At 39.6% G+C, this 27,986-nt stretch overlaps 1 protein-coding gene across 3 annotated transcripts in view; it reads right to left on the bottom strand.

Moving 5' to 3' along the window:
- Positions 1 to 27,986, bottom strand: part of LOC126456891 (serine/threonine-protein kinase mig-15) — a 330,660-nt gene that overhangs the window by 68,332 nt on the left and 234,342 nt on the right. For 2 of the 3 annotated variants that reach the window (XM_050092726.1, XM_050092728.1), the window contains one exon: positions 6,133 to 6,355. In XM_050092726.1, the coding sequence (XP_049948683.1) occupies positions 6,133 to 6,355 (223 nt within the window). The remainder of the gene's footprint in view (positions 1 to 6,132; positions 6,356 to 27,986) is intronic. The other variant, XM_050092727.1, reaches the window with a different exon arrangement.

Genomic DNA, 27,986 nt, shown 5'->3' with positions numbered 1-27,986 from the left:
AATGTATCTGCAGTTGCAAATGTTACCCACCTTTGACTGTGTATGGAAATGACGACAATGAAAATTAGTGCTGGACTGACATTTGAACCTGGATTCGTTGCATTATGAAAACTGTAACATTAAATTCTTGGGTCATCTGAGAACACATCACGGTCACCCAAACTTCCATATGTCATAGTCTATGTTTCACAACCTGTATCTTCTACATCTACATCCATACTTTGAGTACCTCTATTGTTTCTCCCTTCTATTCAGTCTCGTATTATTCGTGGAAAGAAAGATTGTCGGTATGTATCTGTGTGAGCTCTAATCTCTCTTATTTTATTCTCATCATCTCTTTGGGAGATATACATAGGAGGGAGCAATATACTGCACGATTCCTTGGTGAAGGTATGTTCTCGAAACTTCAACAAAAGCCCATACCGAGCTACTGAGCGTCTCTCCTGCAGAGCCTTCCACTGGAGCCCATCCATCATCTCCGCAACGCTTTCACGATTGCTAAATGATCCCGTAACGAAGCGCGCCACTCTCCATTGGATCTTCTCTATCTCTTCTATCAACCCTATCTGGTACAGATCCCACACCGGTGAGCAGTATTCAAGAAGTGGGCGAACAAGCATACTGTAACCTACTTCCTTTGTTTTCGGATTGCATTTCCTTACGATTCTTCCAATGAATCTCAGTCTGGCATCTGCTTTACCGACGATCAACTTTACATGGTCATTCCATTTTAAATCACCCCCCAATGCCTACTCCCAGACAATTTATGGAATTAACTGCTTCCAGTTGCTGACCTGCTATATTGTAGCTAAATGATAAAGGGTCTTTCTTTCCATGTAATCGCAGCACATTACACTTGTCTACATTGAGATTCAATCGCCATTCCCTGCACCATGCGTCAATTCGTTGCACATCCTCCTGCATTTCAGTACAATTTTCCATTGTTACAACCTCTCGATATACAACAGCATCATCCACAAAAAGCCTTAGTGAACTTCTGATGTTATCCACAAGGTCATTTATGTACAGGGTTATTACAAATGATTGAAGCGATTTCACAGCTCTACAATAACTTTATTATTTGAGATATTTTCACAATGCTTTGCACACACATACAAAAACTCAAAAAGTTTTTTTAGGCATTCACAAATGTTCGATATATGCCCCTTTAGTGATTCGGCAGACATCAAGCCGATAATCAAGTTCCTCCCACACTCGGCGCAGCATGTCCCCATCAATGAGTTCGAAAGCATCGTTGATGCGAGCCCGCAGTTCTGGCACGTTTCTTGGTAGAGGAGGTTTAAACACGGAATCTTTCACATAACCCCACAGAAAAAAATCGCCTGGGGTTAAGTCGGGAGGGCGTGGAGGCCATGACATGAATTGCTGATCATGATCTCCACGACGACCGATCCATCGGTTTTCCAATCTCCTGTTTAAGAAATGCCGAACATCATGATGGAAGTGCGGTGGAGCACCATCCTGTTGAAAGATGAAGTCGGCACTGTCGGTCTCCAGTTGTGGCATGAGCCAATTTTCCAGCATGTCCAGATACACGTGTCCTGTAACGTTTTTTTTCGCAGAAGAAAAAGGGGCCGTAAACTTTAAACCGTGAGATTGCACAAAACATGTTAACTTTTGGTGAATTGCGAATTTGCTGCACGAATGCGTGAGGATTCTCTACCGCCCAGATTCGCACATTGTGTCTGTTCACTTCACCATTAAGAAAAAATGTTGCAACTTCCGCGGGCTACGCGTGAAACTTGCCCGCACGCGTTCAACCGTTTCTTCGCTCACAGCAGGCCGACCCGCTGATTTCCCCTTACAGAGGCATCCAGAAGCTTTAAACTGTGCATACCATTGCCGAATGGAGTTAGCAGTTTGTGGATCTTTGTTGAACTTCGTCCTGAAGTGTCGTTGCACTGTTACGACTGACTGATGTGAGTGCATTTCAAGCACGACACACGCTTTCTCGGCTCCTGTCGCCATTTTGTCTCACTGTGCTCTCGAGCGCTTTGGCGACAGAAACCTGAAGTGCGACTTCAGCCGAACAAAACTTTATGAGTTTTTCTACGTATCTGTAGTGTGTCGTGACCACATGTCAATGAATGGAGCTACAGTGAATTTATGAAATCGCTTCAATCATTTGTAATAGCCCTGTATATTGTGAATAGCAACAGTCCTTTGACACTCCTCTGTGGCACACTTAAAATCACTCTTACTTCGGAAGGCTTCTCTCCATTGAGAATGACATGTTGCATTCTGTTATCTAGGAACTCTTCAATCCAATCACACATTTGGTCTGATAGTCCTTATGCTCTTACTTTGTTCATTAAACATCTGTGGGGAACTGTATCAAATGCCTTGCGGAAGTCAAGAAACACGGAATCTACCTGGTATCCCGTGTCTATGGCCCTCTGAGTCTCGTGGACGAATAGCGCGAGCTGGGTTTCACACGATTGTCTTTTTCGAAACTCATGCTGATTCCTACAGAGTACATTTCTAGTCTCCAGAAAAGTCATTCTACTCAAACATAATACGTGTTCCACAATTCTACAACTTATCGACGTTAGAGATATAGGTCTATAGTTCTGCACATCTGTTCAACGTCCCTTCTTGAAAATGGCGATGACCTGTGCCCTTTTCCAATCCATTGGAAGGCTACGCTTTTCTAGAGACCTACGGTGCACTGCTACAAGAAGGGGGCAAGTTCGTGTAAAATCGAACTGGTATTCCAACAGGTCCAGCGGCATTATCTCTTTTGAGCGAATTTAATTGTTTTTCTATCCCTCTGTCATCTATTTCGATATCTACCATTTTGTCATCTGTGCGACAATCTAGATAAGGAACTACAGTCCAGTCTTCCTCTGTGAAACAGTATTGGAAAAAGACGTTTAGTATTTCAGCCTTTAGTCTGTCATCCTCTGTTCCAGTACCATTTTGGTCACAGAGTGTCTGGACATTTTATTTTGATCCACCTACCTCTTTGACATAAGACCAAAATTTCTTAGGATTTTCTTCCAAGTCAGTACATAGAACTTTACTTTCATATTCATTGAACACCTCTCACATAGCCCTCCTCACACCACATTTCGCTTCACATAATTTTTGTTTGTCTGCAAGGCTTTGGCTATGTTTATGTTTGCTATGAAGTTCCCTTTGCTTCCGCAGCAGTTTTCTAACTCGGTTGTTGTACCATGGTGGCTCATTTCCATCTCTTACGATCTTGCCTGGCACATACTCATCTAATGCATATTGTACGATGGTTTTGAACTTTGTCCACTGATCCTCAACACTTTCTGTACTCGAGATAAAACTTTTGTGTTGAGCTGTCAAGTACACTGAAATCTGCTTTTTGTCACTTTTGCTAAACAAAAAAATCTTCCTACCTTTTTTAATATTTCTATTTACGGCTAAAATCATCGATGCAGTAACCACTTTATGATTCCTGATTCCCTGTTCTGCGTTAACTGTTTCAAATAGTTCAGGTCTGTTTATCACCAGAAGGTGTAATATGTTATCGCCACGAGTCGGTTCTCTGTTTAACTGCTCAATGTAGTTTTCAGATAATGCACTTTAAAAAAATTTCACTGGATTCTTTGTCCCTGCCACCCGTTATAAACGTTTGAGTCTCCCAGTCTATATCCAGCAAATTAAAATCTCCACCCAGACCTTAACATGGTCGGGAAATCTACTCGAAATATTTTCCAAATTTTCCTTCAGGTGCTCTGCCACAACAGCTGCTGAGCCAGGGGGCATACAGAGACATCCAATTACCATGTTTGAGCCTGCTGTAACTGTGACCTTCACCCAAATTATTTAACATTTAAGATCTCCGTCAATTTCCTTTGATACTACTCCACTTTTTATCGTTATAAACATGCCTCCCCCTTCACTGTCCAGTCTGTCTCTACGGTATACATTCCAATCTGAGTTTAGAATTTCATTACTGTTTACATCTGGTTTCGGCCAAGTTTCTGTCCCTAGTACTATGTGGGTATTGTGACTGTTTATTTATGAGAGCAGTTCTGGGACCTTTCTATAGATGCTCCTGCAGTTTACTATTACCACATTAATATTGTTATTCACTGTTGCGTTTTGACTACTACTACCTTGTCGCATCTCAGGAGGCATCTTGCTGGGCCTAGGGAGGGAATTCTCTAACCTAAAAAACCCACATGTGCACTCCAAATGTACTCCGCTACCCTTGTAGCCGCTTCCTGTGTGCAGTGCATGCCTGACCTATTCAGGGGGACCCTACATTTCTCCACCCGATAGCGGAGGTCGAGAAAGTTGCACCCCAGATCTCCGCAGAATCGTCTGAGACTCTGGTTTAAGCCTTCCACTCAGCTCCAAACCACAGAACTGCGATCGGTTCTGGGAAAGATACTACAAATAGTTAGCTCAGATTTCACCATGCGAGCGAGGCTTTCCACCTTAACCAACTCCGCCAACTGCCTGTATGAACTGAGGATGACCTCTGAACCCAGGTGGCAGGAGTAATTGGTACCGACATAAGCAACAATCTGCAGTCGGGTGCACCCAGTGCTCTCTATCGCCACTGGCAGGGCCGCCTCCACATCTCGGATGAGACCCCCCCAGCAAGCAGACAGAGTGAACACTGGCCTTCTTCCCTGACCTTTCCCCTATTTCCCTAAGGGGCTCTATCACTCGCCTAACACTGGAGCTTCCAATCACTAATAAACCCCTCTCCCTGTGTCTGCTCGGACCTTGCTGAAAATGTCCACTCACAGGCAGAGCAGGCGATGCCACACGGCCAGCCTCCACATTGACCCTTTGCCTCGTGCGACGCGAACACCGCTGAACCCGCCACTCTCCTTGGGGAGAGGGTGGCCCAGCCGCGCCCGGTACCCGCGAAGATGTCTCGACAGGAGGGACCGTGGAGCATGTAACACCTGGGGTGTACCATGCGACGCACCAGACTCCCCACTGCCGCTACACTCCGAGGCAGCAGCCTGAAGATGGCTGACCACTGCCATCAACATGTTCAGCTGTTTGCGAACAGTGGCCAGCTCCTCCTGCATCCGCACACAGCAGTCACATGTCCTATCCATCCTAAGAAATCAACAATTTACTATAGAGAGTTAATAAACTTTTAACTAGACTGCTAATTCACTAAAGGCGGCTGATAGCTGACTAAACTGTGGTTAGTAGACACTTCTTGTTGAAAACAATGAAAATAAGCACTACCGGTCTCTGGACTGTATTCAAAACAAACACGATATCTATGAAAGACTATTACTAGTACTCTAAAATTAAAGCTTTCTAAAAGCAAAAACACACGGAAAAAGAAGCGACAAGTAAGAAAAACACAGTTAATACTTAAATTAACATAGCTCGCTGCCCAGCAGATGTGAAGCAGACGGCAGTTAGGATGATTTTACATATATTCCCACCCAGGAAGTACATATTATTGGGAGCTGAAGGTCTAGTACTAGCAAATAAATACGAAATATCAGTGTCTATGTTATTAACAAAGCACACTGCAATGTTCCTTCACACATGCTGCACACTTTTTAATAACACAGGCACTGTTATTCACCTTATATGTAGTCACAGACGGGCATTAGCACCCGGAGATAACAGTAGTCGTGTGTGTGTGTGTATGTTATGAACGCACGTGTGTTTTATTCTGTCTATGACAGATGAAGTACTTGTGCAATAGTTAAATGACATCTAGCAGACTTCTTCAATGTGCCTGTCTGTCCCTCAACACTTCCTCTATTTAGTGCGTAGGAATCTATTCTTTTTGTAAAAACGAAAATAATTTTGTCAATACCAGAAATGTATTTAAATATGCAGGAAAGTTTATAAATATTTCTAATGTTATAAAAAAACCATTAAGGTTCGGAAAGAACCCACTTGTTAGAAATGTTACACTGTTCCATTACAAAAAGCAAATCAAAAGAACAAATTTCACATAAAGCAAAAGTTTTACACACTTTTGTCTATACAAAGTCTACAGACACAATCAAACCAATTACTAATTCACAACTATTAATGAAAAGAAGAGAAGTAAACAAATGACTTTAGGCAGACATTAAACCTAACATGCTAGTATTATATGCAAAAAAAATAAAAAAAGGTTTAAATAAAATACTAAATACTCACCCCACAGTGCAGCACATAAAATTTCTGAATTGAATCTCTTCTTGTATTTGCGGATCTCTGGTGTATCAGAACCAACATCATGTGATGTCGGGGTTACATTCACATTCACATGAGATTCTCTTCTCGCAGGACCAGACCCACCAGCACCAAATCCAAAAGTTAAGAAGGAACGTTGTTTCTGTTGAAGGAGGTGTGGAGGAGATTTAGAAACAGCCTGACGATACTGAAGAAAAATAAAAACAACACCAAGTTAAACTCCACTTGTTACTGAATTTTATTACTTAATTAAATTCTTTACAATTACAATACTAAATTCACAAGAAGTTATAACTGAACACCTCCACAAAATAACAACAAAAAATGCGTAATTCAACCACACTGGCACTGTTCACCTCAACATGTACCAGCAATGATATCACCTCTGTAACACCTATCACAGATTTTTTTTAAAAGAAAGAGAGAGAGAGAGAGAGAGAGAGAGAGAGAGAGCAGAAAGTATAATAGCTAACACATCATGAAGCATTTTTATGTATGCTGCACAAAACTGACCTCCTCATTAGAAACTGAATTTCACTACAAGGGTCACATTAGAATGTGCTGAAACTGGCTTAGTTGTAGATCACTGCTGATGCTCAAGAAAGACATGTTAGCAGTATACAAACTAATATACTGATGCAAATTTCAATAAGATACCTTATGGCTATTACAAGTGGACAGACACTCACCTGTCACACATTTTACATGATATTATGAAGACATCAGCCACAGAGTTTTGATGGAGGCAATGTTTTATCATTTCATAAGGGATTTGCATGTGAATCAGAGATCATGTAAGTTATTTGGGGATTAGCCCCAAACATTATTTATTGGCAAGTTATTTGGGGGTTATCCCCAACACTACTTATTGGTTCAATGTATTTAGACAAAACAAACCCACAGAAAACAACAGTATATTTTTAAATTAAATTAAGTGTGGGTGCTAAAGAAGAAAATACATCTCATTCCAGGGGAATGAGCAGCAGGTTAAATTTATAATTCAGTACTGAAATGTGGGTGTAAAAATTTAATTCATGCAGAAAATGGTAGACACACATGCGGATCTTTCATGTCATGGCCACGCAGCCAAAGTGAAGAGAAGAAGGAAAGCAGGAAAAAGAATGTATTTCCTTCATTGGAAGTTTGAACAACAACACAATTTGAAAGAAGCTCTCTCTGCTTATTAAACATTCCTAAAGAAGCAACAAGTGAGGCTTTTTATAAGCAAATTGAATTTTCAGAGCAGCAGAATTGGCACAACTGCTCAAAATTTTCTGAGAGAGAGATTATGAGTCTTGTGTTTGCATCATACATAATTTCAAACACACAAAATGTAACTTTCGCAGCCATTTATTCATTCCCTAGTTGGTCGAATTCTACAAATGAAACTGCTTTCCTTTACCAAGTACCAATGCTGTTAAATCTCAAAGTGCCATCAGACCTTTGACAAATGTATACTTTCACTGGAAAAAAAAATTGGCAAATCAAAGTATTGGCTTAATAGTAGAAGGGAGAGAGTCTGGTAGTGTATGATGAGAGTATCTTATGAAATCAGCTGCTAAGAATGATGGAATCTTAAGTAGCCACAGCATTAAAATATTCAAAAACTTGCCAAAAGTGTTACACATAAATGAAAGCAGCTGTTTCATTATGTGATGTACAGAAGAAACATAAAATAGCTGTATACAGTTGCATATATCTTATATACATCAGAAAATGTTTTGTAAGATTCCAGCAAGCATAGGATCCTGATAAACAGTGTTACATGAAAGTACAGCACCATTAATTAAAAAATTACAGTGAATCGGAATATTATCCTTATATTTCAGCTGGAAAGCATTTCTGAAGAAGAGAAATTTGTTAATATCGGGTATAGATTTAGTGTCAGGAAGTCGTTTCTGAAAGTATTTGTATGGAGTGTAGCCATGTATGGAAGTGAAACATGGACGATAAATAGTTTGGACAAGAAGAAAATAGAAGCTTTTGAAATGGGGTGCTACAGAAGAATGCTGAAGATTAGATGGGTAGATCACATAACTAATGAGGAACTATTGAATAGGATTGGGGAGAACAGAAGTTTGTAGCACAATTTGACTAGAAGAAGGGATCAGTTGGTAGGACATGTTCTGAGGCATCAAGGGATCACTAATTTAGTATTGGAGGGCAGCGTGGAGGGTAAAAATCATAGAGGGAGAACAAGAGATGAATACACTAAGCAGATTCAGAAGGATGTAGGTTGCGGTAGGTACTGGGAGATGAAGAAGCTTGCACAGGATAGAGTAGCATGGAGAGCTGCATCAAACCAGTCTCAGGACTGAAGACCACAACAACAACAACAACATTTCAGCTGTGTAACTAAATTTGATAAATATGAGATTCAAATATAAATTTTAACAGGCATAGCAACTTTCCCATTGGATGAATAAAACATGACTGATAAAATCACCACCACTTTTTTGTGCAGATGATACGTTAAAAATTATTTTGAGGCAAATAAAGAAATATAGTTGCATGACCTTTGTCATTCAACATTTTGTTAAGTTGTGTGACAACCACAGGTATATCCACTGTCAAGAGTGAGGCAACAAGCCATATCTGAAATCCAGGTATTGACAGCCATAATAATCTACTATAATTATTTGTTGTCACTACAGCTAGTACACAATTTCTGTTTGAAACTAAGGTTTTAAATCTGTTGTTTTGACCTGCACTAACTTTAGTTTGTGGTTTAAGCTTTATTCGAGTTTCAGACAGTATTATGAGCGTATGATGCATGCCCTCATCACCACATCTATGTAAAATTGGCTTAAATGTTACATATACATGAGTCCTGCACCGTGCTCGATGCATTACAGAAGCATTCTTGTCACAAAATTGGTACTCAATTTCAGCAACCAACATATTTTGGATACATCAGTGATTTTTGTCAACTGCAGTTCTGAGACGATGAAGCTGTATGTGAATACAATTTGTCTGTGTGCTCTTAGAAACACAAGTTCGTATACTAAGCTACCACATTGCAACCTTCTTTTACCTCTACTTCCATTAAACGCTGGATGGTTGTATTTACTCATTCCACTGTTTATATATATATTTTTTCATTCTCTGAACAACACAATAACAGAACCATGTCTGTCACAAAGGGGTACTCAATTTCAACGGTCAACATGTTTTGGATACACCAGCGATTCGTGTACCTGCAACTTGTTAAATATTTTGCACGTGTATTTCAAATGCCATTCACTATATGCAAAGATATACCTCACAGTGTCTACGAAACACTTGCAGGTATCATTCTTCAAATACAACACCAATTTCAAAGGAGTGGAGGGTTTAGATGGAGGCAATAGATGACAAATGCGAGACTAATGTCGAGAAAAAGATGAAAAGAAACACAGACTCTTTTTCACAAATATGGGAGAGGGAAAAAATAATTGGTAAAAAGTAAGGGTACATTACTAACAATGCAACACCAAGACATGGCATGCTAGTAATAGAGGAGAAACGAAAACAGAACGAAGTTAGAAAATAATAATAATAATAATAATAATAATAATAATAATAACTAAAAATTTGGGGTGTGAAGCAGTATACGCAGAAGAGTGGAAGCACTGAAGGGTATAAAAATAAATTAAAATCAGAAAATATGTTCAATAGTAGTTATAACAACAAGTACAAACAACAATAAGGATAACAAAATGCAAGCAGTTGGCAGAATCATACATGCAGCAACATGAAGAGAGCACATTAAGTTACTTTCTAGGTGCATGTGGCTAGGGTAAGTTTTATCCTCTTATGAGGAATCAGTGTGTGACGTGCTGTGACATATTTTGTGTTATGTAGGACATGAAGATTTGTGTTATATATGACATGAAGACAACTCCAAACCTTAACGATATGGTGAGAGGCTACCTTTACATTATTTGTATACCATGCATGACTTTCCAGTACAGCATTAACAGTAATAGACTGTTACTTATATTTTTCTATGAAATATGTCATTTTGTATCAAAATGAGAAGGCAGTTTTGCTTTGATTTTTGCATACAAGGCTTTGTTAGCATTATAATATGGAACTCAGAGCGTTATTTTCTTCTGAAAAGATCATTGCCAATATGCTGATTAAAAAAAAGCATACTGAAAAATGACAACAAAAGACTGAAATAATATGGCACAATTTGAAATTGCGTTATTTACAAAAGGGAACAAAAACAAAATATTTCATTCTTCACAACTGTGAGCTTTTAAGATAACTGATAATGGTGCATATTACACTTGTACTTTACATAAGTTATTTCTAAGCTTATATCTACAGTGACTGAGTTAGAAACTACAAAATGAAGACAACTATTAAAAAGAAACGACGAAAACTATGCTGTTTTCATTCCAGGCAAGTTGCAAATTTAAAACTACACAAAAACTAAAATCAATACACATCCCAAGTATTTTAAATAAAGAAAGTTGATAAATAAAAAACACACAAACACACACACAAATTTCAAGCTTTCGCAACCCAAGGTTGCTTCATCAGGAAAGACGGGAGGAGAGGGAAAGACAAAAGGATGTGGGTTTTAAGGGAGAGGGTAAGGAGTCATTCCAATCCTGGGAGCGGAAAGACTTACCTAGGGGGGAAAAAGGACAGATATACACTGGCACAGACACACATATCCATCCACACATATGCGGATGGATATATGTGTGTGTGCGAGTGCATACCTGTCCTTTTTTCCCCCTAAAGTAAGTCTTTCCGCTCCCGGGATTGGAAAGACTCCTTACCCTCTCCCTTAAAACCCACATCCTTTCGTCTTTCCCTCTCCTTCCCTCTTTCCTGATGAAGTAACCTTTGGTTGCGAGAGCTTGAAATCTGTGTGTGTGTTTGTGTGTTTTTTATTGTGTCTATCAACAGACCAACGCTTTCTTGTTTGGTAATATACAGCATCTTTATTTTTTATATATATTTTTCCCACGTGGAATGTTTCCCTCTATTACACACACACACACACACACACACACACACACACACAACACACAACACACACTGATGAGTCAAAACATTATGGCCACTGCCCACTGTGAGGCCAGGAAAGAATTCAAATGGAAGAGAGATGGATGAATCATCATCACAGCTAACTTATGGGCTGCAAATGTGGAAACCCACTGATAGAAGTGGTTTTGACGAAGAGTACATTGCTTTGGTGCTTTGGCTGGAAACAAGAATCTCTGAAATGGTACAGCTGGTGTACGATTGTTGTGAGCACCTATGGAAAGTGGTTCAAGGATGGGGAAATAACGAGTAGGCTGTGTAGTATTGGACAACAATGTCTCATCACAAAATGTAGAGCTCAGATGATCTTCCAGTGTGTAATCCAGGACAGGATCAATGGCAGATCTGACAACAGAGTACAATGCCGGTGCAGGCACAAGAGTTTGAGAGCACACTGATCAAAGGTCATTGTTCAATGTGGAGCTCCACAACACACGACCCCAGTGTGTTCCTGTGTTGACCCAACAACATCATCAGTTATGACTAAACTGGGCACAGCATTACTGAGTTTTCACTGTGGATCAGTGTGTCAACTGTTGAATGAATTGCATTTCTTGTTACACCAGGTGAATGGTTGGATTCTTACAAGCCTTCATCCTGGAAAATGGCTGCATAAAACATGCACCACACTACAGACACAGGACGATGAGAGCAGAATTGTGCTATAGGGTACACTGAGTTGGGTTTCCATGGGATCTGTGGTGGTAATCGAAGGCATGATGACAGCAGTGAACAACGTGAACATCACTGCAGACCACCTGTATCGCTTCATACTGCAGTGATGACATCTTTCAGTAGTATTACTGTGCATGTAGCAAGGTCAGAATCATGCTACAGTGGTTTGAGGGAGATTTTCGTGAACTCACATTGATGTCTTAGCCAGCAAATGTGCCGGATCTAAACCCACTGGAACCCATTTTGGGCACCAGCTGCTTGCATGTAAACCACCATCCTATAATTTTCAGGGATTGCTTCACCTTTGCATAGATATCTAGTGAAGCGTACTTCTGGAATCCTGTGAAGGACCTGTAGAATCAATGCCAAGCAGAATCTCTGCTGTACTGTGTTCAAAAAGTGGGAAAACACACTATTACACACGTGGGCATAATGTTTTGGCTCACCACTGTATAATGTATATATGCAAACTGAAGTGACAAACAAAAATTTGTACAAAGGCTGGTATTTGAATCTGGGTCTCCTGTTCACTAAGTAGATGCAATAACCACTACACCACCCTCACACAATGGCTTTGCACAACTGCATGGACTAACTGGCACACCTCCCTCCTCAATTCAAAATCCCAATCATGCTTCAGCCAACATGGTATTCATTTGATAAAACCCACATGGTATTCATCTGATAAAAGCACGTATGTATACATGAACAGCTGAATGTATTGAAAGAAGTGCTCCATTCACATTTGACCAACAGCAAATACAACCCATTCTTGCAAATTATATTCCACAGAACGAATTGCAAACAAAGCAACAGAGTATATGAAAACTAGGCGTATTAGCAAATGGAATATCCATATCAGAAAATCCCTTACACTTCTACAAAAATTATACATTGGCCTGAAATGACTGCCTTTCTGATATGCTAAATGCCTGTGCAGTACACACATTACATTTTAGGATCCCCAGAATTTGGGTGCAGATGTGAACATTAGGTTTATTTGTCTGATAAGTTTTAGAGGCTCATTGCAACAGACTGATCACTACTACGCATCTCTTAGTCCTGAGTCATTATGAATACTATTTCAGTGCCAGCACCATCAACAGCTACAAGTCTGAATACTTGAAGCAAACGAACAAGAAGACATATATGACTACCCTGTTCACAGTCAGTACATTACAGATGAATTACTCTTGGCTTTCAAGTTTTGTGTACACCTTCTAGTGACAGCCATAATTAAATGAAATTTCAACCACAGTCATTTCTCAATGATTGCAAAGAAAAGAACTTAATGTTTTAAACATTTCTGCTGTTTTTATAACTTTCAATAATAATAATAACAGAAGTAAAAGAAAGAGGTTATTACAAATACACATGGTTTAAAACAGTAATCTTATTTTGCAATGAATTAAAATAAATAAACCAAAATCATCATCATTCTGCATATTTCTGAGAGCCAATCATGAGTTAACTGTACACTATATGAAAACTAATGAAGATTTCTTAATGCAATTACTATATTGCACAGTAAGTTAATGAGATTTAATTAACTGCAGTACTAAGATTTCATTACTTTAAAACAATGAATATGTCAAGTGTTAATCTCTCTTTATGAACCAGGCAATTGTAGACAATATCTCCATTGATACATTTCAAATTAGCTACACCTAATGTTAACAGATATGTGCATACTTACATATGGATTAATATGCTCTTGTGTCCATTTTATCCCCCCGCCCGTTAGTGGGAATATGCATCAAAGAAGAGAATTAAGTATATTAGTGGTCAGCTGAATGAAATGTGATTGTGTCATTCAAAACATAAAAAACTATAAACAAAGTTTCTGGTTAAACAGAACAAATAATGAACACAAAAAAACCATTAAAAATAGAAAGAGTAAGATTAATAAATAGCAGACTGCAGGCGTAGGTGCAAACAGCTTGCCTTCTCTGTAGCATGCTTTACACACACACAAGCATAATTATGTGCATTATATATACTCATGCAATACAAAAAGGATTGGAGGAAAGAAGATTTTGGGGATTGTATCAATAAGTTTTAGTGACTTATCTCAGAGCAGATTTCTAAAATAATATGAACCTATTTACACAAAACTGAAAAGAACCATAAGCAAATTAAATAAATGTTTTCAGCAGTTTGATGTGAGTACTAGACCATGACTCAAACTCAGTATTCAGTTCTCTCTTAAAGATAAATATACAAATACAATTTGCAACAAAGTTGCAATCTGCCACTCTTCAACTGTGCCGACCTCTGCTGACATTTTTGGTAACATTGGAGAATTGGCCTACCTTTAATAACTAAGTTGAAAGATAATGATTTTACCAGAACATAAGGCTTAGTTTTCAGGTCACCCTACATACTTAGTTATAGAGCTGCTGTGGCGTTTCGGGCAGAGGACCAAAGAAAGTGATAGGACGAGGATGGGAGAAGGAGAGCTTTTTATTATTTCATGATATGCTAAGGCTGCTACATCAGCTAAGTTGTTGGGCAAAGGCTCTAAAGAAAATAGGTCTGAATGTAAATTGTGGTCCAAACATAGGTTAGTTTGAAAAAGGATCTTGACAACAAACTTCAATGTAGAGTAAGAAATAATTGAGGTTATAGTATATTTTACAGTTAGCAGCTTTGTTATGGAACAAAAGTAAAACAAAAAATGAGCAGAAAAAAAAAAAAAAAAAAAAAAAAAAAAAAGGAGCACGCTCTGCAAACACAAACTGCACAAGAACTGTGGAAATGTTCTGATGTTAACACTGAAAGCCTTAAAGTTTGATAACAGGACATTAGAAAGGGTAATACCAATAGATATAATGAAGGCCATGATATTGATTTGTAATGTGATGTGACCCACAAGGAAAACATAACAAATTTAGCACCTGCACTTCTAAAAATCCAAATAAAAATAATTTATTCATAAAAGAGAGATTTTCCTCAAATAACACACATCATCACACACTTGACAATGAAATGAGTAAAAAGCTCTGTGCTGGATGATCAATTAAAAAACTTATTAGTCTCAAAATGTAAAATAGTGTTTTGTGATGGGATTATCATTCACACAGTCTCAAGTGCGGCACAGAAAGGAGTGAGGAGTTGTAAATAATTTATGAGATAATATAATTAACTTTAAACACAAACTTAAATCACATCTGCTTGAAGCACTCCCACTCCACTAGAACATGTTTAAGAGGGACTGTAACTTAAGCTAATCATGTCAGTAGTCAGCTTGTTGCCATATTTTTTACTGATAATATGTATCACGGTCACAAAGTTGTCTTATTCTCTGTCATAGCAAGAAGTTACAATAATTATGAACTACAGAACACAGAAATAACTAAATTAAGATACTCCCAATGTAATAAATGTTTCTGAGGCTTTCAGCTGTGTTGGGAGTATGGTGCTACTGAATTTGCAGCATTTTATTCACCCAACTGCTAGTTGTCTCCTAGTGATAATGTCACTTGTTGATGGAAAACCTCAGCATGGTGTATCAGTAGTTGCGGCAAGACAGAAATACACAAAATGATGAATTTGATTTCAAGCTCACTGATGATAATGCAGTCTCCATCATGTTACTACAATAAATGTGTAATAATACAGCTGAGATGGTTTTCATCAAAACTGATATTAGTACCAGTTGTGGTGCTCAACATGCGGAAAATTATTTGCAGTCTCTATCAGCAGTATGTATCTGTATCAGAATGTGAAAATTAAACCATGTTGCTTAGCAAATTTTACTGACAGTTAACACTTTGCTGCAGTCCTCCATCAACATTCAACATTATAAGCATTTCATTTGTTAGAATATTGTGTAGTTTTAGTGATACCAAGTAATGGAGCTCCTGAGAGCCTCAACATCACTTTCTTTCTTGTTTGTGCTTCCTGTACATAATCAACTCTCCACTTGACAGGCACAAATGTTTTTGGAGAATTCAACCAGCACACCTCTTATGTCCTGCAACCACCACAGGTCAGCTGTTCATGGCTTCTGGCACAGAAGTTTTTTCTTTGTCATATTTTGTAGGTAAATTTCACAATAGTTTATTTTTATCTGCTGATTGCTCATTTCATCAGTCAGGCATGTATTAGACATATGTTTCTTTAATTTACAAGATTGTATGTGAAAGGAGGCAACACATATTATAACCTATTTTAGTATGTAATTTATGAAACATGTTGAGAAATTATGTCAGCACTCATGTGGTAGTCGAAGAGTTAAAGAATGAATGGCAGGTAACACAGCAATTATTAATCTAACCATTGGAAGCTCCTGTGGATCTTACTTGCAGAGTGCCACAAAGAAGAAAAATAGCACAGTCAGAACTGTGTGTACCAGTGGTAGATTAGTGACTCTTAGATGCAACCAGGCAGCATGTCATAAAATTAGCTAGAACTAAAGTAAAACCAATTGATATAGTGAAATAAACCAGCCTTAAAGTCAGCATAATGTACAGCTAAACAGTAAAATAAAAAAGAAGTCTTAAAGAAGCAACACGAGTGGATTAGAAATATCCAGAGTAATTTAATACTATTTCATCTACCCTTGTTTTTCTTCCACATTTAGTCTAATTCAGTTTAATTTAACAACATAATAGAAAATTATGTTGAGAATCTTAGGCACTGCATAAGCTGGTGGCACTAAAATTACTCAATGTTCTAACAAATTAAATGCTTATTGCCTTCGCAAGATAATGATAACTGTTGGAGGAGGATCCCTGTCCAGAGTTAATTATCAGTAAAATTTATCATCCTGATAAAAGTACACACCGCTTAAAGAGACTGCAGGAGCCAGATATCAAGATCACCATTTTGTGTTCACACATTCCTGTCTTGGCACAGCAATAAAACATCTTGCTAAGGTGATCCACCAACAGGCAACATTATAACTAGAGGATGACTAGCATATGGTTAAAAAAAAAAGTAGTAGGGACAGACCACCTTGAGGCACAGAGCACAGTCCATCAATTGCACAATACCTATAGCCACAGCAAGCATTCAAAGTTGCCAATCCTTCTCTCCACCACTACAACACTTTCTGCTAGCTCTGTGTTTGAGTTCCAGACAGCTTGCTGTTCTGTACGTTCACTGCACCCTGTGTTTTCGTTTGTTTTCATTTTTACTGTGGCAGATTTTTTGTTACTGTTTTTGTTGTGTGACATGGAACAATATTAGAAATAGTTCACTGAAAGTTATGAGTGGGAAAGTTCGACATCATTCTCTCGGCTAGGGGATTGCCATATGAGATCAGTCGTGATGAATGGTTTGCACATTACATGTGCACTTTTAGACTGAAAAACTTAATAGCGGCCTGCTCCTCCCCGTTAAGAATGTAATCAGAGGAACTCCTGCAGCTCTGAACATAAACAAAGACGCAACTACGAATAATGGTAAGGAAATGTTTGAGAAATAAAATGAAGCTGAAATGACATTGAAGTCTGAAACTATTGGGGAGAAAGTGTTGTATGGATAAGAGAATTACCAATACAATTCCATTTCCTGAGGATACGATTTGTTGTTATGTTTATGATTATTATTGCAGAACGCTGCATATTATTGGCCACTGTTACGAATCGTCTTATTAAAGTTAGCCACACACAGTTTTTTCATTTCATTAAACGACGACATGTGAAGCATCTGTCAAAGCAACAAGAGGGATGTTAGTGGACATCATCACAGAAATGAAGTTGGGGTTCAGTTGCATGTTTGAAGTGTGCAAACAACAATGGTAAATAGCTATATAAAAGAATTATATTTTCATAAATTTTGATGTTTTAATAAGAAGGCCTTGAAAGGTTAATTATATGCCTAGTGATCCATTTCGAAACCATATGGATGACCACTTAGTACTTGCTGCAGGAGTGGACCCTTGTGCATCATATTTAATTGAAATTATTTCATGTTAGAATGCTCTGATTTGAAGTAGATTACTATTTGATGCATTCTTAAAATTTAATTAATTTAATATGTTCACCTATCTTCAATAACAAGACAGTTTCCCACAGGTCAAAAACTCTGTAACATTGTCAGAAGATAATTCATAAAGTGTTCCGGTCATTATGCTGTGGTTGAATGGATTTCACCTTAAAACCCAATGTTTTGTAACCATCTACAGAGGACATTTTCAAGGGGGATCGTAGCTTCTTTGAATGTCTGATTCACACCCTGGCTCACTGCTGAGTTCAGGAAGATTCCACTTCTGTGTGCTTCCATGCAGTGGCAAGATATCACAAGTTTTGAATACGTGAGCACAATTGGCTGTTATCGATGGCCATTGTCTGCCGTTGCTGTCACCCCATGATGGAATACTAGTACACATCATCTTCTGAACTGGAATCCGGATGTTATTCAATTTCATGCCCTCCTCCTTCCTACTGAAATTCCTTCGGCCTCTCTGTATAACTATTTATGGTATCCGCTTGTGGCTGCCAGCACTTGAGCCCTATCAAAATGAATGTGGTGGTCCTGGCTGCAAAGCACGTTCTGCAACAGCTGATCTGTCAGTCTCCCATCTTCTGCAATTGCCCTTGTGCTCTTCTAGTCATTTTCTGACCATTCTTTTTGTAGTACCCACGTATACCTCCCCAAACTACACAGAATCCTATACACTCCTGCTTTTTCCAGCGGTTGGCAAGCATCCTTGGCCGATTTTGAAATGTTTTAATTCTGCATCAAGCAGCTCTGGAGCTCTGGTTTGCAGTTTTTCCTTGCTCTATCTGCCAAAGTTTTTATGATAACTTGCTATTGTCGTGTGTGGTGGTTTGAATCCTGGTGTACGCAACGGTCTGTCTGCATGGGTCTCTGGTAAACGGTGTGGCCCAAACTACCATCATCTTTCTTGGAAACTAGCACATCAAGAAAGTTTTATCTTCCTTCTAAATCCACCTCCTCCTCCATAGTAAACTGAATATTCAGATTGATCCTGTTGAGATGCTTGTGAAAATGAAACAGTTCCTCCCTGCCATGCTGCCATAAAACAAACATATCATCCATGTATTGGAACCAAATACAGTGAAACCCCTATTTTACATTTTTGTGCGGTACAGACTTAAAACAATGCAAAACTGAGGAAAATGCAGAACTGAGGAAAATGTTACAACCTGTTAAAGTATGAGAAAAAACACATGTAACTGGTACACAAAATTAAAAATCATAATTTTCTCCAATACCTTGTATACAATCTGTCTAAGTGAAGCAAATTAAGTGTACAATACAATGTTTACCCAATAATTTGAGGTAATGATTTTCATCAGTTCTTAAAAAGACACATGTGTAATCAGCAAGTAAAAACTCATAAAAACATTGAACTTGGTATCTATTTGTTACAAGGTAAATGAGCTGTTTTCCATCATGCTAAGACTACACATTATACATTCAAAAACACATGTTTTTGAGAGATTGTAGTGCTTCGATAATGGAACCACTTGACCTACTGCCGCCTCGAACATGCGATCTTTTAAAGGTGAGTATGAGAGAGAGAGAGAGAGAGAGAGAGAGAGAGAGAGAGAGAGAGAGAGAGAGAGAGAGAGAGAGAGAGCCTATTTACTTCACAACACATGTCTGTGTGTGCAAGATCGATGTTTATCGTGGGAAGACAAGAGCTGCATCAGTCGAGTGGTACCGACAAGTGTTTGCCGCCAGCGCCACAGAAGCTGTGATGAGAAGCAAAAAGAATAATTAATGAATGTGATTGTTGTAATAAAAAACTATAGACTTAGCTCTGAATGAAGCAAGATGCAGGGGACATCTATAAATTTTGTGGTTGTTATTTAATTGAATCAAATGCGTTAAAAGCTTGAAATACGAGTGAAATACAAGAAAACGGAAATATTTACAAGTGAAATGCGAGAACGTTATTCTGCATAATCCAATACATTGTTAATTGGTGAAAACATGAAGTTTACTTCACACGTTCTATCATCAGAAACTGTTAGAACGTGGCAACCAATGTGGTCAGGACTCAAAGAAAGAGGAATTTTGAAACGAAATCAAGATAAAAGGATATTGTGAGTTACCATAGCAACCATTAGTAACAAGACAGGGAAACGGTGCACAGAATTGGATTCTGCATAAACGGCAAAAAGGAGTGAAAATTAATAAATAGCATACAAGAAAAGACGCAAGGAAAATTTCAACAGTTTAGACTAAGAAGAGTTACGACGAGAACTATTCGACAATGAAGATCCAGTGTGGGTAGTAAGCAACCCTACACACATCGCAGGGGCGTGGACCCCATAACCGGCAACCGACGCCAATGACGCCAGCTGCTGCTCATCGGTGCTGACTACAAATCCGTTCACCGACACTGACACTGAAACCAACCTTTGACGCTGCCAGTACCCGTGCTGTTCACTGGCGGTGATTTCACACCTGCTCACCGACGCAGCTTAATATTCTATGCCGGGTGAGCAAAAGACAATTAACAGAGTGTGAAGTTAAGGACACTGTTCAATAATAGACTGTTAGTATAGCTATTATACTCAGAGGTGAATTTTTTAATGATAACTCGATCTAAAAGTAGAAAAAATATGGTTCAAGAACAGCACTAGCAGAACCAGCCACATCTATTAGAGTGATTAGGGAAATGTCAGACTGGTCTGAAGTAGTGAATTTAATCAAAGATCAAAATGCCTACATAACTACTTTAAGTAAAAATCTAGAAGCTCAGAGTTTACAATTAAATTCTAGATTAGATGTTCAGAGTGCAAATTCAGCTACTTTAAGATAAGAACTAAGTCCTAATTTAGATTCAGTAAACACTCAGTTAAATGATAGATTAGATGAACGGAAGGCGGATTCAGCTGCTGTAAGAAAGGAACTAAGTGCTACTTTAAGTGAAAAACTAGAAGCACAGGGTGAGGTTTTCAATGCTAAGTTCAATGTCTTAAATGAAAAAGTCGAGAGTTTGCAATTGATTTAAAGAATGGATTAAGTAGTTCCCCGACTATCCATGTAAACCAACTGTTCACTGACTTTAGTCAGACACAGAATAACCAATTTCAGGAATTTTAGCTAAAAAACTAGAATTCGATATTGAAGATAAATGTAAAGTTAGTATCATTTCAAAGCATATGTAGTGTTACATTTGATGCCGTAAAGCATAGGTTGCACACCCTAAAGAGTGTTTGGACAAACAGAATAAATTAATACCTAAGGTCCGATTGCAAACTGCAGGCATGAGCATTCGAGTGGATGATGTGGCACGAAATGTTAAAGAGAAACTAGCCATTCCAGACATAGTAAATACAAGTAATCTGGAGGAACTAGTAAAGGAAATAATCGATCAAAATGTTGCCGCGAGGATAATCTCTGGAAACGTTGGGACTGTTGCTCTTTCCAAACTTAATGATAATAAGGTTATAATTATAACCATATCATTAATTTGAACCCAACAATTACGTTTGTTATTGTCGCTGTTGCATTTCTTAAAGATAATAACAATGTTATAGACGACTTGTGCGAAGAATTCAAACTTTTCCATGACAGAGTGGAAAATACAATAACTTTACTTAATGTTGTGTTTCCTAGTAAAGTGGTCACTGTTTTGTTGTGGGGAAGCTTTCACACGAAATTTAACAAGAAGTATTGGTCCGTAAGCAATCGAGTGAGGTTAATGTCAGACCCATGGGATCCTGGCGGAGTCACATCTGTCCCACAGGGACGTTAACGTTCTGTGTTAACGGGCGGAGTGACAACCGTTAGATCCCAAGTTGTTTTCGGTGTTTCTTCTGTGCTATTTTTTCCCGTAGCGAATTCCCTTCAAATCTTAAACGATTCTGTAATCTGTTCTTGAATTCTTTTACTATCCTATTTCCTATTATCCACCTTTAGAGAAACATACCCCTGTGGAAGTGCGATAACATCACCCGATGCCTGTCTTTGATTTGGTGTTACACGTGTGCATGTTGCAATAACTTTCATCACTCTAAAATCATTCCTAATTTCATGAGTAAGTCCAGTCATGAAGCACAACTCAGGTATGAGACATATAAGCTGTTCAGTTTTCTCTTGGTTCTGCATTCTTTTCTTTACATGGCTGACAAGCAATGGCTGCTGCAAGTCATTGATATCAAGGCCATACTGCTTCTTGTAGTTATAGCAATAAGTGATTGTATCACCACTGGTTGTCTCAAATGTGTCATGTAGGCTTCTGTTCCATGCTATGTCAACAACTCGATAAATTTTGTCGTTATATTGAGTCAGAACTGAAGCACCTATTACTGGTTTCATAATATGCTCATTAAAGCAGTTGGAATCCGATTTGACGTATCTGCAATTACGTCCAGAACAGTCTGTGTTCTCAGTACTCGGTTGTTAGAGGATTGTGCCTGATAAGTCGTCTTCACGCTCCGCTCTAGTCAGCGGTGGTCTTGGTTGTAATGCCTAGCCAGCCAGTCTTTCCCACCATCCACGTATAGTTAGGTCTTATTTTTGCCTAGCCAGCCAGTCTCTCCCACCATCAGCATATAGTTAGGTCTTATTTTTGCCTAAGCTATTCTTTGAAAGTAATCTCTTATCCAGTTAGTCTATGCAAACCCAGGTGCAGATTAATAAACTGCGAAGAATATTAGATCAATAGAAAATAGGATTATGTTTGAATCATTATACAATTGTGATAACATGATACATAATTTTACCTTTATGATATGTGATGTGTAGAGGAGGGTTTATATTAATTTTTGGAAGGAGTGGGTAGTGTAAGTACAAACATGGCTATCACAGAACACACACACACACCACACCTTCCAAATGACCCTCGCAAACAAGTGTGACTGATTCTTCACCATTTGCCATTCCATAGGGTTTGCTAAGATTTTTTTTTGGGGGGGGGGGGGGGGGAGGGGTTCAAATGTGAAGGTGAGAATGTCTGTTGTGTAGGAGACATTCAGCACCATACCTCCTCCAGCTTCTCACTCAAGTACTGGTGAAGTAGGGATCCTGGGGAAGGGGGATGGGAAGGGTTTCCTGTCTTCGGGGCTATCTTCTTTCTCTCCTTCGATCTTAGCAACCATTTCTACTTTTTACTTTCTTACTTCTCATTTGAGTACCTATTTATCTTTCCCTCTTTCCATATTCAACTACTTCTATCGCATAAGTCCTCATTTTCTGTGGTTTCCAATAACCTACAACTTATTTTATATAAGTAGGCCGAAGAATCAGGCTACAAAAACACACGCATACACACAAAAAATACGATTACACAAACAATGATGTTACACATCAAAAGGGGAGAACCACCAAGCTTTTAGGGGAAAAGGAATGTGTACACCAGGAAAGGATGCACATATTGTTGTTTATTGTGACGGTTCTGCATTGCACGTACGCACATTGTTGTTTATTGTGAAGGATCTGCATTGCAAGTATATAGGGGAAAATATATATGTTGTAAGGCAGATTGTACCGAGACATAAATGTTAAGAAAAAAATGCGATACGTTGCGCCGTTTCCGAATTATTTAGCATTGACGTTAGCCAATTGTGGTGTCACTGCCAGACACCGAGTTATTTAGCATTGACGTTAGCCAATTGTGGTGTCACTGCCAGACACCACACTTGCTAGGAGGTAGCCTTTAAGTCGGCTGCGGTCCGTTAGTATATGTCGGACCCGCGTGTCGCCGCTATCAGTGATTGCAGACCGAGCGCCGCCACACGGCAGGTCTAGTCTAGAGAGACTCCCTAGCACTCTTCCCAGTTGTACAGCCGACTTTGCTAGTGATGGTTCACTGCCTACATACGCTCTCATTTGCAGAGACGACAGTTTAGTCTTCTGAACAGGTAATATTGTGAATCATGTACCGTCAAGAGCGACATTCATCATTAATGGATTAAAGTTAAGTATCAAACTAATTACGTCCGCTTTCTGAATTCTAATTCCTTGTCTTGTTTCAGACCTCACATCAGTATAGTTCTTCCCTCCGCATGCTAGCCTGCTTGAGCTAAAACGCGTGCATTTCGGCCTCCTCTAGTAACACAGTGTTGACACGTCTGCCAACACAACACCAATAAGGTCGTTGTGCACGCGAATTCAAGTTTCTGCTAACCAAACAAAGCACTCATTAGGTAACACCGCCCCTGGCAGGCCGCTTGAATGTGAGCGCGCGACGCCCCAATTGGCTACATTCAGTGCTTAATAACTCAGAAACGGTGCAACGTATCGCATTTTTTCTTAACATTTATGTCACGGTGCAACCTGGCCTGCAACAGCCCTATGAGCGTTTCAGACATTTTCCGACCACCCTGTACGTAGAAGAACTGTAACGATTTCCGAGTATACAAAAGAAGGAGGCATAATTAAGAAAAATTAAATTAAGAAAAGAGAGAAATCAATTGGAGGTAATTATTAAGGAATGTCAGTTTAACAAATATTTTGATGATTTGTAGGATAGTGGGACTCTTATAACCTAAGTAAACATATTATATATTGAATGGTGTACAGAAACATAGTATATACCAAGTATGTATAAGTTGAATAGTAGGGGAGGACTCTGGGGACTAAATGAAGTATCACGAAGTGGAGCTGAGATGTAAAATAGATTTGTAACTTTACCAGAAAACATTTCATTATAGTGTACACAAAGACGTATATTAGGGAAATGAACAACGAGGCCTAGTTGTAAAGGATACGGAGAGTGCACCCAGAATTTACTGAATATAAAAGGCAGGTAGTAGATCTAAGAAAGGCTGACCTGTACTGTGAGGACAGGGGCACCAAGAAGGGGATTGACCTGTACCATAGGAAAACAGGAATCAAGAGGGGCATACCTACTGAAACGGAAGCAGGGAGTGCACTCATAGGGTCAACCTTGATGTAAAGGTATAGGTACTGTTCCAAATGGGGAAATAGCAGTATCCTAAGACTACGCATGGTATGTTCAAAACATGTGTTTTTGAGAGATTATCCTTTGTACTCACCCACAAAAAAGTAAAATTTGCTGAACACATTGAATTAAACCAAAAACATCACAGCGGCTAGTGGTTAAACCATAAGCATACATGCAGATGTCTGCTTAATGACATACTTTGTCACCACTGCTGTTATTGTTTAATGCTTTTCTTATGGGCTGCACTTCATATGCTCACCTCTGTTATTTTAGGCTTGATGAGAGAAACAGAGATGTGAAAAAATGAGTTTACTTCCCCAACAGACATTACAAGCTGGCTCAGTGAATTTCTATACACTGTGTAAAATGTAAATTTGAAAGAAAGCTAGATGCTACAGTTTTGCTTCTTGCATCTATCACTACTGCCGATCTTTATGATTTACAGTGTGTGATGTGTGTGGTGCAAAGTATATACATGAGTAGTGTATGTAGTAGTTTTACTGCATCATTTCAAATTTGAATGTGAAAATCTTTAAAATGTACTGTCACGAAACCCTTGTCCTATTTCAATGTGATATCATCTGCACAAAAAGTATATTTGCAGCACTTCACAAATTCTTTTACCCTACCTGCACTCCCATCACTGAAGGGCCACTCCCCTTCCCACACATTTAGTAGGGGAGCTCATTTTACACGTGTTAGTGTGGTGTGATGGATGCTCTGGCCATTGGGTGCCTTAACAAGTCGTTAGTCAATAGGAGTTTACTAGCCCAAAATGGACAATTTTTTCCTCGATTATGACAGAGCATATTCCTCCTGACTCAGTGTTTGAATTTACAAGATTGACAATCGATATTGTTGCTGAATACAGTACATTGGAAATATACACAAAAAGATGAGATCGAGTAGTAAGCTGCAGAAGAAAATCTGGAGGCTGGGCCCCTTCACCATGTACTGGCTCAATCCGGAACACTTTGCGTCGTCTGTCTTCTTTTTTCATTACCACTGGAACCTAGCAGTACTTGTATCATAACTGCGCAGTGAAGCTAAATGTTGCAAGTGGTGTTGGTAGCACCGACTGTGGATCTGTCAGCATTTTCTCTCTCACATCTCCCCTCTCCACAATGACCTAAAATATTCCCTTAATTCCCCTACCACCCATGGTGCGAACCATCTATCTTTTGTGCCAATTACAACTTGTACAGTCACATCAGATGTCAATAAGAAGAAAATGGAACGATGTCAAGAGAGATGTTGAGTAAGAACTTAGAATTGAGGTAAACCTTACTATGAAGAAATGTAAAATCGGGGAGTTTTTAGCATTGACCTTATGAGTTTTTCGTGGGTGTTACAAATTTATGGTGTAGAATCGCAAAAAACATAAAATCGGAGAATCTAAAATCAAAGTTCCACTGTATTTGGTTTCTTGTTCACAGTTTCCAATACCAGTTCCTCGAATTTTTCCTCAAAGTAGTTTGATATGATTGGGCTTAAGGGGTTCCCCCTGGTGACACCATTTGTTTGTTCATAGAACATATCATTCCATTTGAAATACGTGGTTATGAGGCAATATTTAAACAGTTCTGCAACATCAGGAGCAAAACTCAGATTGAGTTGTTGCAGCATTTCTCTTAGCAGAACTACAATGAATAGCAATACTACATAAAAACTAATGTCCTATGGCTGTGTCACTGTGCCATTTAATTTACTGGTAAAAGTGCTGAATTCTTGATACATGAATCTCGGCCCACATTCAGTCATAATAATACTGTAAACAACTTGGCAACTGAATAAATGGGTGAACCAATAGGACTAACTCACTATAGGCCTCAGAGGAACATGTTCTTTGTGCACCTTCGGCAACCCATAAAGTCTTGGTGACAGTGTAACTGAATTGAACAGGCTTTTCTGAACACACTGTTCAATAGAGGACTTCTTTATCAACCATGTAATAGTTCTGACAACTTTGTCAGTGGGATCTTCACTCAGTTTCCTATAGTTTGTGGACCTAATAAGTCATTAATCTTACTATCATAGTCGGTCACATTCAAAACAACTGTTGCATTTCACTTGGCAAAATCCATACAACCACGGCATAACAGTCCGGAACATTTTATAAATTGTGACGTTTCCGGGTGTGAAAGTTTACATTTTTCATTGTCAGAAGACACATTTTCATAAACAGTCTTAATAATTTGCTGCCACAAATAAAAGTAATCTAACACACAGTGCAGCTCTTCCACATCACATCGATACAAGTCCCATATTTATAAAAGTAGGTCATTTGTGAGTTTGAAAAAGTAGAATAAAACATAATATTACACATGTGCTCCATGCAGGATGTGGTAATTCCACTACACACCTCCACGTCCTCCTGCTGAACGATCAATCCTAAAGTAATTTTGAACAGACTACAGTAACATGTTGCTATGCATTTACCACAACTTACAGGGTACAAAGGGATTGAAGTGTGAATGAACAATCCACTGACTGTACTAATATCTCCCTTAAATAATTACTCTGATGTGAGGGTGTGCTGAAAAGGTAGAGAATGAGTGTGGGGCAAGAGGGGGAGAGAGGTGAGGGGGAGAGAGAGAGAGGTGAGGGGGAGGGGGAGAGAGGTGAGGGGGAGAGAGAGAGAGATGAGGGGGAGAGAGAGAGAGAGAGAGAGAGAGAGAGAGGTGAGGGGGGGGGGGAGAGAGAGAGAGAGAGGTGAGGGGGAGAGAGAGAGAGAGAGAGAGAGGTGAGGGGGCGAGAGAGGTGAGGGTGCGAGAGAGGTGAGGGTGCGAGAGAGGTGAGGGGGCGAGAGAGGTGAGGGGGCGAGAGAGGTGAGGGGGGGAGAGAGGTGAGGGGGGAGAGAGGTGAGGGGGGGAGAGAGGTGAGGGGGGGAGAGAGGAAGGGGGAGAGAGGTAAGGGGGGGAGAGGTAAGGGGGGGGAGAGGGGCGGCAAGGGGGCGAGAGGGGCGGCGAGGGGGAGAGAGGGGCGGCGAGGGGGAGAGAGGGGCGGCAAGGTGGAGAGAGGGGCGGCAAGGGGGAGAGAGGGGCGGCAAGGGGGAGAGAGGGGCGGCAAGGGGGAGAGAGGGGCGGCAAGGGGGAGAGAGGGGCGGCAAGGGGGTGAGAGGGGCGGCAAGGGGGTGAGAGGGGCGGCAAGGGGGAGAGAGGGGCGGCAAGGGGGAGAGAGGGGCGGCAAGGGGGAGAGAGGGGCGGCAAGGGGGAGAGTGGGGCGGCAAGGGGGAGAGAGGGGCGGCAAGGGGGAGAGAGGG

The sequence above is a fragment of the Schistocerca serialis genome, chromosome 2, assembly GCF_023864345.2.
Source record: "Schistocerca serialis cubense isolate TAMUIC-IGC-003099 chromosome 2, iqSchSeri2.2, whole genome shotgun sequence".
NCBI classification, from domain to species: Eukaryota; Metazoa; Arthropoda; class Insecta; order Orthoptera; family Acrididae; genus Schistocerca; species Schistocerca serialis.
This window is presented reverse-complemented; position numbering and strand designations above follow the sequence as displayed.